The sequence below is a fragment of the Siphateles boraxobius genome, unplaced genomic scaffold (assembly GCF_051911475.1).
Source record: "Siphateles boraxobius isolate OS27281-9 unplaced genomic scaffold, OSU_SipBor_1 61, whole genome shotgun sequence".
Classification (NCBI taxonomy): Eukaryota; Metazoa; Chordata; class Actinopteri; order Cypriniformes; family Leuciscidae; genus Siphateles; species Siphateles boraxobius.
Window position 1 is genome coordinate 5,162,702 of NW_027509188.1, and position 14,062 is coordinate 5,176,763.

At 39.4% G+C, this 14,062-nt stretch overlaps 1 protein-coding gene across 2 annotated transcripts in view; it reads left to right on the forward strand.

The window, feature by feature from the left end:
* Positions 1-14,062, forward strand: part of LOC143718624 (uncharacterized) — a 46,287-nt gene that overhangs the window by 20,191 nt on the left and 12,034 nt on the right. The window contains exon 3 of one of the 2 annotated variants that reach the window (XM_077209646.1): positions 2,278-2,430. The exons of the other annotated variant lie outside the window; for it this stretch is intronic. Within the exon in view, the coding sequence (XP_077065761.1) occupies positions 2,278-2,430 (153 nt within the window). The remainder of the gene's footprint in view (positions 1-2,277; positions 2,431-14,062) is intronic. 2 annotated transcript variants of the gene reach the window in all.

Genomic DNA, 14,062 nt, shown 5'->3' on the forward strand with positions numbered 1-14,062 from the left:
TGTTTTCAAGATTAACTTTTATAGAAAAGTTAATTTAATTTGTCAAAGAAAGACCTACACTAGAGCTTAATTTAGAGCAGAAAGCCAAATCTTTTGAAACCATTTTAACCCCAGCAATTGCAAGCGATATGACAGCATCAATCAAGGTGCTAAAGCTTTACTGCTGGAAATGTTTGCTGTTTGGGTAAGTTATTTCAAATCTAATAGGTAAAGTGTCAATTGATTTTATTCTGACAGCACTGTTTTATATATTAAGCTTTATTTGAGAAAACCTCATTTCGCAGGATTACTGATCAATCTGTAAAATTAATTAACTCAGCGGCCACAAATTGTGTGATGCAATTATTTGTAATGAGAATTTGCATTTTGTTTTATTTTGGTGAGAACTCTTATGTTGCATTTCTCATCAAAGGTAACTTATACGGTACTAAAAAAGGGGACACATTAAGCTAGGCTGATATTAGGCTGAGTTTACTTTTCCCTGACGAGGGAATGGGGTGAGAGGGCCAAGGTTCAAGAGTCACGGTTCGCTACTGGATTCTCACCTGGGAAGACAACCCTCATATAATAAGCAAAATATAAGTAATGAAGGTCTAAGGCACATTGAGCACACTGATCTGAACATAGAGACTTAAACAGTCACACACTTTTGTGCCATTTCTGCAAACAGATCCTGTACAACTCAACAATCAACCATACCTAAACATTGTAGCATGATGAATGTTACAATTTAAGAAGATTCAGACCAGTGTAAACTTTAATATCATATTATCTTATTAAACATAATTCACTCACTCATTTTGTACGACATTTGGGTGTATTGAAAAGCCTGAATTGCCTGTGAATATACTGTATCATATTCAACTTTTCACTTGATTTCACATTTTTTAGTTTGGCAATATAATTTTTGTGATGTGTTCATGTTTTGTTGTTATTGTGAACGTACACAAATAAAAGTAGATCCTTTACAGTATCAAATTTAAAAATATTACTCATATCCAATTTTTTTGTTTTTTACCGCTCTTAAAAAATTTGATTTCCCTCCAACTCTTCTGCTGAAGGTTTTTGAGATGTGTCCTAAAGAAGGAGAAGATTTTTTAACAATATTGAGAAGTTCTGAGATTATGCAACACTACTTCAAGTAGCTTAGTAACAGGCTTGTGCAAAATTCAGAATTTCAGAATTGGCCTTCATTCAAATCATGAATTGGAATTTGAATTGAATTGACTCCGCCCCACAGGAAATTGAATTTGAATTTGAATTGGAATGACAGGAAGTGGAATTAAATTCATGGCAATTCAAAGAAATTCTACACAGTCACACATAGGGTGACCACCATCAAACAAACCAAATGTGGGACGATGTGGGACATGTTACCAACACTAAAACATAACCTGAAACTGTTATATAATGTCCATTTAACTTAATAAAAACATTTGTATTCTGCATTTCAGCTGATAAAAATACTTTATTATTTAGTCCCTTCCAGACAACACAATTACATCACCAATGTAACATAACATGTCTTTATTTTACTTGCCATTTAAATTCAACATCACTGAGCAAGGCAGCAGGCATCATGCAGATCACTGTTTCTGACACAGTTCTGACTAAGTCCAACTAAAATCCAAGAAAATAAATAATGAGCAAATAAAATATAAAACGACATGAAATTAGTTTATTGACAGCCTTATATATTAAGAATATATTACACCAAACACTTTCATATTTTTAGAAAGGATGTGAATTAAAACAACTACAGCAGGCAATAAATTAATAAATTCTGTTAAATTAAAATTTTAATTAACCGAATTATCCATTTGTTTTCTGACAGGGAACACAAGGAACGAATCACCGCTCAACATTTTGTCCTGCAAAGTTTAGTTCCAACCCCGCTCTGACAAAATAAATAAGGGTCTTTCACACCGGAGGAACATTTTCATAGTTCCTGTAACTATTGGTGGAAAGTACCTGCTTCATGGTGTGTTGTCACTGCAGAAACTGGGAACAATTTTAGCTATATGAACGTGTTTAGGGGAGACTAAATTAGCTCATATTTCAGAGTAGAGTGTAACCCAACACAATAGGAACTACCAGTGACGCAAATGTACGCTGATTGGCTGAACGTGTGCAAAACACTGGCACTCGCCATTTTTAAATAACCATGTAAACAGTTGATTGCGTATAGGAGTTTTGATGTTTACGTGTCTAAATGTTTCGATGTCTGTTGCTTCGTGGCATTAAACTGGGATTAATTTATGTATTTTTTCACCTTAGACCTGATGTCGTTGAAAGAGGAGAGTCAAGATCTGAATGAAATGGAAGAGAAAGATCATTACAAGACACATCAGGATTCCAAAAATCCGACTGAAAAAAAAATTATTTGGTCACAGACGGAAAAAACTACCTCACGAAAAAATTCAACAAACAGTAAGTTGAAACGTTCAGGAAATAAATACAAAAAAGCAATAGGACATTGAATAAATTAAATGTAAAAAAAAAACATTGCATAGTCTTCACTGTATGAACTAAATATACATTGATTCTTATTAAAGTTAATGTTATTCAGTGAAGAGCCGTGAATGATTATCTTGTTTTCTCTTGTCTTATTTACATAGTGACAGCAGTCTAGTACCTGCTGCTCTCTGTTATTTAAAGACCAAATGCACAGACCTGATACACTTACAAGCAATCCTCCTGTTCACCAAAGACATAACTGAATGTGTTTAAAGGGAAAGTTCACCCAAAAATTAATTATGATTTACTCACCCATGATTTACTAGGTGTATATACATGTCTAGGTGTATATGACATTCTTCTTTCAGACGAATACAATCGGAGTTATTTAAAAAAATCTCCTGCCTCTTCCAAGCTTTATAATGGCATTTTCCATTTTGAAGTCCATAAAAGTGCATCTATCCATGATAAAAGGGCTCCACACGGCTCCGGGGGGTTAATAAAGGCCTTTAATACTAAATTCTGTGAAGGCCTTTAAGTGAAAAGTGAAGCGACGCATTCGTGTAAGAAAAATATCCATATTTTCAACTTTACAAGCTGTAATCTCTAACTTCTGCTAACTGTCGCACACTCACGAGAGACGAGGCGCTCTAGCGTATATAGGACGCTCCGGTGAGAATATGCTAGTTCTTGCAAGAACTAAGTTTGTTGACAATGAAGGAAATCCATGTGAAGAATTGAATTTTGAGCTACACTCTTTCTTTTATTAGTCTGAAAATTGTTTTCGTGTTTATATCCGGGTTGCTTCAACAAAGCAAAAGTCTTATGATTATATGCTTCGACATCAAAGGGAGGTGCCTCATTAACATTTCACTAGTTCCCTGTAGATGTTTGTGCGACTGTTGCAGCATCAATCTTTCGTGAGAGAAAACCATAGACTAAAAAAATGGATGTAGTGTCTGTGACGTCACCCGTAGGTTTCTGAAGAGCATTTTTGAAGCTTAATGTGGGCGAAGCCGGCCGTCGCAATCTTGGCAGCATGTCACCGCGCATCACTCCCGGATAATGGGCAAAAAGGCGGGACGTGGGTGGAGCTGAGGTGCCTGGTTGCTGAAACCACGCCCACTTAGCTTGACGTGATCGAGTTAGCTCGGGCTTAGAAGTTAATGCTATATGCTACTGGCAGTAGCAAGTCTGCGACTACATAGGGCCTTGCGTTAAAGTGACAGTTGGTGATGTAAAGCCAATATATACTAAATATTATAATAGTTAAAAGAGATAGCTAAAAGTGAGACTGTGTATTGTGAATCTGTACTATTCTGCTAGTTGAACGATGCATTATGCACTAACTTACAATATTACTCTGAGCGTTTGTCACAGTGATTTGTCAGTCACTCTTTTTTTTATAGTCTATGGTCAGTCAGCATGGCATCGCTCGTCAAGTTCGTAGAGAGCTTTATTCAGTCCATTTTAAATTCTGATTTTGGCCGCCTTTCAACTGGGTCAGATCATAGATATTACCTATAAAGTTCAAGTAAATGCCAGGGTTCCTGCGGATCCTTAAAATCTTAAATTAGATTTTTTAAATTTAAGGCCATAAGTCTTAGTCTTATTTTTACTAATGAAAGGTCTTACATATTCGATGGCAATTTGACTTAGACATATCTAAATGTTTTCCAAATTAAACCTATCTAATTAGCGTACTTTTTTTATTTATTATTCGTTCTTTGTAGATTTGCTTGTTCACGTGACATTTCGTGTCACATTCGCGCCACGTGAAACAGCAGGAGAGAAGAAAGTTGATTAATTTCAGTTCAACTGTAAGCTCATTCTTTATGTGCGTAGTGGTGTGCGATGTGTATTATCTATTATGATATTGTAATCATTGGCACAGCGAGCTGACATCGCTTTTGTCTCTCATGCTTGCTTTCACTGCGTGATGTGTCAGTGCAGTTATAGGTATGTCCCTAAATTAGTTTTTGTCTTATATTTATATCATATTATGTTGTTATTTTACAATATCACATCAGCAAGAGGGCCGTTTTCCCATGCACAGCAAATGTGATATTTATTTTATTTAACAGTTTTATATAACGTCGTAAAATACATAATAGGTCTAAGGCATTTGAGTGCCTTAAGGGACAAAAATGTCTGCTCTAAACACTTTCACAGAGTTAAATATTTTAACCAACATCAGTCCTGAAAATAACTACCAAATATTTATTTAATTTTCAGAATTTTAACCCCTTAAGTGCCATTTGTTTACATGATGCCACTGTTTTTATTGATGGAAAAAACATAAAAAAATGAAAAACAATTGTGTACTACATGAAAGGTGGAGTTCTTGGGAGGGAATTCTCACAGCCTGGTATATGTCCCTGATTAGCAACAACACTGATTTTTATGCAGTTTTATTTTTCGTGTTATGTTAGATTTTTTTTAAAAAATCACACTTAGTGTGTTAAGGACCAAAAATGATCACATATTAAACACTGCCTAAAATATTATATATTATTATTATTTTCCACTTTTACTGAGTTAAATATTTTAACCAGCATCACTACCAAATATTTATTTAATTTCAGGATTTTAACCCTTTAAATTCCAGTTTTTGTCAGATTTTTAAAAAAAATCTCACAGCGCTTTAAGAACCAATTTAATCATATTTAAACCCATTAAAATATACATTTTTGAACCCACTGTCATATCATAAAATCATAATTTCTATTTTTACTTTTTTTCACCAGTTGGTACCATTTTTCATATAATTCACATACAGCAAACAGTATGTGTCAGTCTACTAGGTGACTATAACCTGTGCCTGTCTCCATACACATCAAAATTTGCTCTAGAAAGAAAGCAAAACTACAAGATCACCATGAACATGAATTTTAATTTTTCTAAATTCTATAAACATATCAATAACTTCAAAACAAAACGGGGTCATTGTTCAGCTCATTTGCAGGAGCTGCAGAATTGCAATGCATGCTCCTTACAGATTTAAATGCCACATTTTGAGCAGGTGGTGGAGATTTTTCTTTTTTTGTCAGTGCAGAAACTGCTCCCCCTTCTCCTCTTGTCATGGGCGTCTGCAGCCCCACTTGCCTCTGAATTTTCTGTTCTCCGCTGTGATTGCACCATGGCTGCTGCGGCTGGTGTGCGAAGGCACTCTCTCCTCTCCATCTGGGGATACACCAGCATCCTCCCCAGCTACTCCAGGAACATCCTCCTTTTGAAGGTTTTGTCCTGGTTCCAGGAAGGGTCAACAGCCACCTACAGTGTGTTTGGTGCACAGCAAAAGGACATTTCCCCCCCATTTTGGCACATACGACCCGCTGTGGTCTTCCTGAACGCGAACTCGGAGGATCTGGGTGCTCGCACTCTGGTTTGGGGGAGGTGTGGAGGAAGCTCTGGTTTGTTCCTCCGGATCGTTCCAACCAGAGCAATTTTTTTCTTCAGCCTATCTGCCAACGCATAAGAGGTGAAGAAATTGTCTGTGGTAACAGTGTGTCCCTCCAGCCTGTCAGTCATGTCCCTACATCCCTCTGTCCCTGGTTTACCTCAGGACCGCATCCTGCGGATTTTCCGGCATAAATCTGCATTTTCCATGCATAAGACGTGGAAACATTACTCGTGACCCAGATCTTGATTCCAGATTTTGCTGGTTTGCTTGGCATACTGCCGGAATCTGCAGCGGCCTGAAGCCGACCAGCTGCTCGTCTACACAGACGTCCACCCCGGGGTTAAAGAGAATGGGGTGCAACCACTTATCCCAGATCGGCCTGAGCGCCTCCAGCTTGTCATCCCGGTAATGTCCAGGTCGGGTCAGCCTGTCGTCAAATCTTACATTTGAACTGAACTTCTGGAAATTGCGGTGGGGCATGGTGGCCCTGAAGATGGGCCGGCCTGTGTGATCATCCCACAGGCTCCGGGTGGACTCATTTCTGGACTTGTAGACTCCAGCCAGAATCTGTCTGGGACCGTCTCCCCTGGAGATTTGTTCTGTCCTCAGTTAATCTTACCATCTCCTCCGTGAACAGTAGCTGGCATGCGACCTGGGGTCCACGATGCAACCTGTTGTGGTAGAAAAGTGTACATATTGACAGATGAATAAGCTACGCTCAGTTTATTAAATAGCCTATGTCTCAGTTTATTAAATACGCTCAGTTTATTAAATAGCCTACGTCTCAGTTTATTAAATACGCTCAGTTTATTAAATGTCTCTTGCAAACTATGAAGGGACAATGAATTCAATACACTGACATGGCAATGCTAGACTGATACTTTGTTTGCACAGTCCTACCGTAATTTTGTGAATATATAATAAACTTGAGAACAGTTGTGAAAAACAAATAATTGCTGATACTTTACCTCACAGTGTTATTCGGCTATCCAATGCCGAGCTTCCAGAGACGCGTAAGATGAAACTTCACGAGACCGGCGAGATGCCTCCACAGGGTGGGAGATACGCGGCGTTATTGACAGCTTTGACACCAAATGGATATACGTGAAAATCAGATGACATGATTTCACAACTTTTCATTGGTCTTTAGATAATGTGACGCATCCTGAACACGGAAATGAACCTGGACATTCTATCCGTCGAAAAATCTCAAAATCGGCAAAATGGACATACGCGGTTTTCATCGGACAGCGACGATATATATATATATATATATATATATATATATATATATTTTACAATTAGAAATTGTAACCAATTACTGATACTGATAACTGATAACCACTGATAATCCGCTGGTGAATAGGGCCGAACCGACTATCTCTCGCCTCGGCCTCATCCTCCCGTCGCGCCGACATCATCGGCAGTGTGTGACCACCGTGCGAGCATCCATTCCGGCTGTAGCGGTGACAGTTGAGTGTAGCAACGGCAGCTTTCCCACGAGTGGGCGTGGTTTCAGCGCAGCCAGCGGACACGCCCCCAGCGTTTGAGAGCAGAGACTACTGCTAATTTTTTCAAGATTTTGATAGCTTATTTTATGTACTTGCCGGCTTTTTTATCATTCAAATTTGGCTGGGTGGCTAATAACACATTTTTTCTGTGGTGTGACAAACTTAGAACACATACTTAATTTGACTTTACAGGGACATTAAAAAGCCTTAAATTTGACTTTTAAAAAGTGTGCAGATTAAAAAGTGTGCACCCTGAATGCGCTAGAAATACGTGCTCATTCAAACATATGCATTTATTGCATGGACGGAGAAAGCACCGACACTAGCAGGATTTCATCTGACGGTACATAAGCATATATAGTCTATATGTTCCGTGAGAGCAACAGTACCGCAAAACAAGTATAGCCTCTAAAAAACAACTAATATATACAGGTGCTGGTCATATAATTAGAATATCATCAAAAAGTGAAATTTGGATATTATATTCATTCATCACACACAGACTGATATATTTTAAGTGTTCATTCCTTTTAATTTTGATGAATATAACTGACAACTAATGAAAAACCCAAAATCAGTATCTTAGAAATTTGAATGTTGTGAAAAGGTTCAATATTGAAGACACCTGGTGCCACACTCTAATCAGCTAATTAACTCAAAACACCTGCAAAGGCCTTTAAATGGTCTCTGTCTAGTTCTGTAGGCTACAGAATCATGGGGAAGACTTCTGACTTGACAGCTGTCCAAAAGACGACGATTGACATCTTGCACAAGGATGGCAAGACACAAAAGGTCATTGCAAAAGAGGCTGGTTGTTCACATAGCTCTGTGTCCAAGCACATTAATAGAGAGGCAAAGGGAAGGAAAATGTGGTAGAAAAGTGTACAAGCAATAGGGATAACCGCACCCTGGAGAGGATTGTGAAACAAAACCCATACAAAAATGTGGGGGAGATTCACAAAGAGTGGACTGCAGCTGGAGTCAGTGCTTCAAGAACCACCACGCACAGACGTATGCTAGACATGGGTTTCAGCTGTCGCATTCCTTGTCAAGCCACTCTTGAACAAGACACAGCGTCAGAAGCGTCTCGCCTGGGCTAAAGACAAAAAGGACTGGACTGCTGCTGAGTAGTCCAAAGTTATGTTCTCTGATGAAAGTCAATTTTGAATTTCCTTTGGAAATTAAGGTCCCAGAGTCTAGAGGAAGAGAGGAGAGGCACAGAATCCACGTTGCTTGAAGTCCAGTGTAAAGTTTCCAGTCAGTAATGGTTTGGGGTGCCATGTCATCTGCTGGTGTTGGTCTACTGTGTTTTCTGAGGTCCAAGGTCAATACAGCTGTCTACCAGGAAGTTTTAGAGCACTTCATGCTGCTGACCAACTTTATGGAGATGCAGATTTAATTTTTCAACAGGACTTGGCGCCTGCACACAGTGCCAAAGGTACCAAAAGGTACCTGTTCTTAATTGGCCAGCAAACTGGCCTGACCTTAACCCTATAGAGAATCTATGGGGTATTTTGAAGAGGAAGATGCGATACGCCAGACCCAACAATGCAGAAGAGCTGAAGGCCACTATCAGAACAACCTGGGCTCTCATAACACCTATGCAGTGCCACAGACTGATCGACTCCATGCCATGCCGCATTGCTGCAGTAATTCAGGCAAAAGGAGCCCCAACTAAGTATTGAGTGCTGTACATGCTCATACTTTTCATGTTCATACTTTTCAGTTGGCCAACATTTCTAAAAATCCTTTTTTTGTATTGGTCTTAAGTAATATTCTAATTTTCGGAGATACTGAATTTGGGATTTTCATTAGTTGTCAGTTTTAATCATCACAATTAAATGAAATAAACATTTGAAATATATCAGTCTGTGTGTAATGAATGAATATAATATCCAAATTTAACTTTTTGAATGGAATTACTGAAATCATATTTTTGATGATATTCTAATTATATGACCAGCACCTGTGTGCGTATGGGTGTGTGTATGTATGTGTGTATGTCGTTTTTTAAATCAGAAAACTCCAAAAAAACATGAAATTGTCAGACATCCATTAGTGCATGTTCACAGAGAAATCCAACTGAAATACAGCGCTGGTTGTTCTCTCGAACAATACTCGACAACGACTGAATCCAAAGGCGTGGGCGAAGTAATGGGTGTATTAAATTGTATGAATAAATCCAGAAAAAAAGCACAAACACAGCAGAGATGGCAAGTTCAGCAGCTGGAATTAGCTGAGGTGAAGTGACGGCTAACAGCAGATAAACAGCTAGTAGTGATAAAAGTGGCAATCCACCTGTCACTCAAGTGGCCACACCCTTAATTATGCTGAACTTTAAGGCTTAATATAATTTAAACGGATGAGTTATAATAAAATGCACCCCCCTCACAGTTTTCATGAAGGGCAAATTTAGGTTGTAAACATATTTTTTTCTGCTTTAAAGTTGGGCATTTTAACATGGGGCATATATGGAATTGACTCCCTTTTGGAGCTGGTCTCTAGCGGCTAGTCGATAAATTGCAGTTAAATTCACTTCAAAAGAGTGACGGGGAGGTTGCCGCTTGGAGAAAACTACCAATGAGCTACAAATTAAGTGTGTTGTAATATAGTTTATTTTAAAATAACCCAGTTGTTTTTTGGTCCACTTACACTTTTCGATAACATCTCTCAGACAAGTTCAACATGATTACGCAATGTGTGGCGCATCACTAGTGCAGATAAGACCCGTATTCTTCGGATGGTATTGTGTAAAGCCTTTGAAGCTACATTGAAACTGAAATTTGGACCTTCAAACCATTGTACCCTGGTTGTACCCCAAAGACCGGAAGAGGACTAAAAAAAGAACCAGGTTCTTTCACAAGTGTTTTGACATATAGTTCACTTAAAGTGAACCAGAAAGGGAACCAGCCGAATGTGACCTCAGTCCTTTTGGTGATTACAATTTAGTGGACCCAGAAGAGAACCCGTTTTTTTTTTTTTTTTTGTCCTCTTCAGCATTGAATATCATACCCTTTGTTGTTCACACCACAACTCCTTCCAATGCTTGTTTTACATTTCCTAATTAAAACTTATTTTCATTAAGATATTTCTTCTACTCTTTGGTTAACCATGGCTTATAATCTAGATAAAGATTGGTTCAGAGATGGCAGGGCTTGAGACCCACCAAGATGGAGCCTGATGGCCCTGGGGGAAGAAGCTGCTCCTAAGGCTCTCAGTTATGGCCATCAGAATACGGAAGCACCTACCAGATGGCAACAGGATGAAAAGAGTTACCAGAGTGGTTGGAGTCCTTGATGAGTTTAGCAGCTCTGCTTTTGCAGCGTTTGAGGTATATCTCCTGCAGAGACAGGAGAGCAGACCCTGAGATGCGCTCTGTTAATCGCAGAACTCTCTGCAGGGCTTGAGTGGAGCTGTTTCCATACCACACAGCAATGCACTGAGTTAGTACACTTTCTATGGCCCTTGAATAGAAAGTTTTCAGGATTGCTGGTGAAACCCTTAATTTTCTTAGCTGTTGCAGATGTTACAGTATTTGCCTGGCTTTATTCACCTGAGTTTGAATGTGTGAATTCCAAGTCGGGTACTCAGAGATGTTTACTCCAAGGTACATGTACCTGCTCACCCTTTCCACATAGGTCCCACTGATCATGAGAGGGGTGCAAGTCCGCTGCGGTCTCTTCCTGAAGTCCACAATCAGCTCTTTGGTTTTGATTACATTCAGAGAGAGACGGCTGTCCTGGCACCATGATGTTAGTTTTTCCACCTCGTCCAAGTATGCAGTCTCATTATTGTTGAAAATGAGGCCCAGAACCACAGTCTCAGCAAATTTGATTTATAGAAGTGAAGCTGTGAGTGGACACAATGTGTGTAGAGAGAGTTTAGCACGGGACTCAGGACACAGCCCTGTGGAGCTCTGACAAATACTCAAAAATCTCTCAAATACCTTCATGACTATTGATGTGAGAGCAACTGGACGATAGTCATTTAGGCAAGAGGGTTTATTGTTCTTAGGCACAGGGATAATATTAGATTTTTTAAAGGAGCTGGGAACCACAGAGCTAGCAAGGGACTCATTGAAAATGGAAGTGAACAAACTGGCTAGCAGATCAGCGCAGCCAGGACCTCAGAACGCAACCTGAGATACCATCCGGCCCAGCTGCTTTCCTGACGTTCACACACTTTAAGGTCCCTCGAGACAGTGATTGCATGATCATCACTGCTCTGTCTGATTCTTTCTGACGCACTGATCGGCATAGTCGTGCTGCCGTGATTGCATTCAAAGCAGGCGTAGAAAGAGTTTAACTGGTCAGCCAGCAACAGATCTGCTCTCACCTCTACAGAGGATTTAATTCCAAAGGCAAAGATGGTCCTCAGTCCCTGCCACATGGGTCGGGAATTAACTCATTTAGTTGAAAATGAGACTCTACACATTCTCAGAGTTTGGGAGCTCTTACGGCGCTTTGGAGAGCATAGAACGATGCTTTGCAATCGCTCATGTTCCCCACAAGTTGTATGTGGCAGTGCGTTTGTTCACCACAGCACGGATTGTTCTCTCCACCCACAGTTTCTGATTTGAGAAAGACCTTATTGTTATTGTTTCTGTAGCTTTCTCGGTTAACGTGTTTACAAAGCTTAATTCTACATCCGTGAACTCGCTGACGTCAGATGAACTCGACGGAACATGTCCCAGTCGATGTCATCAAGGGCCGGCTGTTGCAAGGTTTCTGAATGGGAGGACCAGCGTGTCACTACTTCGCAAGGGAGGTTCTTGAATGAGCCTCTGTTTATATTCTGGTGTGACCTGCCTGAGGTTGGCTTTGTTAAAGTCCCCCGTGATGATAAAAGCAGTATTCAATGTATGTTTATGTAGCAGCTGAGTACATCATGAAGCTTAGACAAAGCCAAACCGGTGTCTGCCTGTGGTGCTATGTAAATAGCATTAATGATAATCGATGAAAACTCCCGGGGCAGATAGAATGGGCGGCAAATAAATGGATAAATGTTCCAGATGAGGCGAGCAGAAGCACGGCAGAATGGAGATGTTCCTGGGATCACACCATTTCTTGTTAATCATGAAACACACTCCTTTACCGGCCTCTTCTGTTCTATCCCTCCGTAAAACAGAGAAGTTATCAGACGTCTCAATTTTCTTTCTCTTACTTAGAACTGAGACTCACAACGGAAAAGAAACTAAGTTAAGTTTTGCTGTAAAGTTTGTCAATGATTCGACTGCAAAGCCGCTTCCAACCTCAAAGACTTTTCATCCAACCGCCAACACACCACGTGATTGGCCCCACCAGACATACAATACAATATTTATTTATAAGGCACATTTAAAAACAACCAAGGCTGACCAAAGTGCCGTAGAGAACAGAATAAAAATAATAATAATAAGACCACCAATAAAGGAACACACATCAATAGATAAACAATAATCGTACCAAAATCAGGCAGTATTAAAAGCCAAAGAAAATAAATATGTCTTTAAAGAAGATTTGAAGGAGGAAACAGAAGGAGCTAATCTAATGTGGAGAGGTAGACTGTTCCAAAGTTTTGGGCCCGCTGTTGCAAAAGCGCGATCACCTCGTGTTTTTAAGTCTAGATCTAGGCACGATGAGTAGACAGTGATCGCTAGATCTCAGACTTCTAGAGAGAATGTACAGGCGAAGTAGATCAGTCAGGTACTGAGGGGCCAATTTGTTGAATGCCTTATAAACAAATAATAACAATTATTTCTAAATAATTGATTAATTTAAAATCAATTCTAAATTTGACAGGTAACCAGTGCAGTGTGGATAAATAGGGGTGATCGACTCATACTTACGGGTCCCAGTGAGGAGTCTAGTAGTTGCGTTTTGCACTTGCTGTAGACGGGAGAGCGAAGACTGAGACATTAATAAAAATTGAGTTACAATAGTCTAATCGCGATATAACAAAAGCATGGATCACTGTTTGGAAGTTACTCTGGGTTAAATACTGTTTCACTTTAGAGAGTTGGTGAAGATGAAAGAAGCATGATCTTACAACAGTACTAATCTGTTTATCAAATTTTAGGTTATGATCAAACAGAAAGCCCAGATTTCTAGAGCATTGAGTTTCATATGGGGCAAGATGACCACGGTCAACATCAAGCACATAGTTTTCCCTGGGCCCAAATAGAATTTTGGTTTTATTTCGATTTAAATTTAGGAAATTACTTTACAGCCAAAGCTTAAGTTCATTTAAACAGGCCATTGTTTGAACAGGGTTGTAAATCATTTTTATCGTTATGTTTTAAAGGAAAGTAGTATCATCAGCGTATAGATGAAAGGATACTCCGTATTTATTAAAAATGAAAGCCAGAGGTAACACTTACAGGTTAAACAATACTGGGCCGAGGATTGATCCCTGTGGGACTACACAATTTAGAGGTAGATTAGAGGAGGACTGATGACCTATACGAACACTAAAACATCTGTTGGTCAGATAATCCAGTTATCCAGTAAACTAATGAAGACATCAAACCAGGCATGACGAGACCGCCAGCCAAACAACAAACCTGAACACCAAAAAAAGTAAAACTCCTTATCGAGCAAAGGAAGCCTCCTGACTCTTAGCCGAACATGTGTATTGTTATATTTAATAACCCTGCCTAAGAAATGACAGAATGGTTAAATTGATTGATGGTTCGTCATGTCTTTTAAGTGCA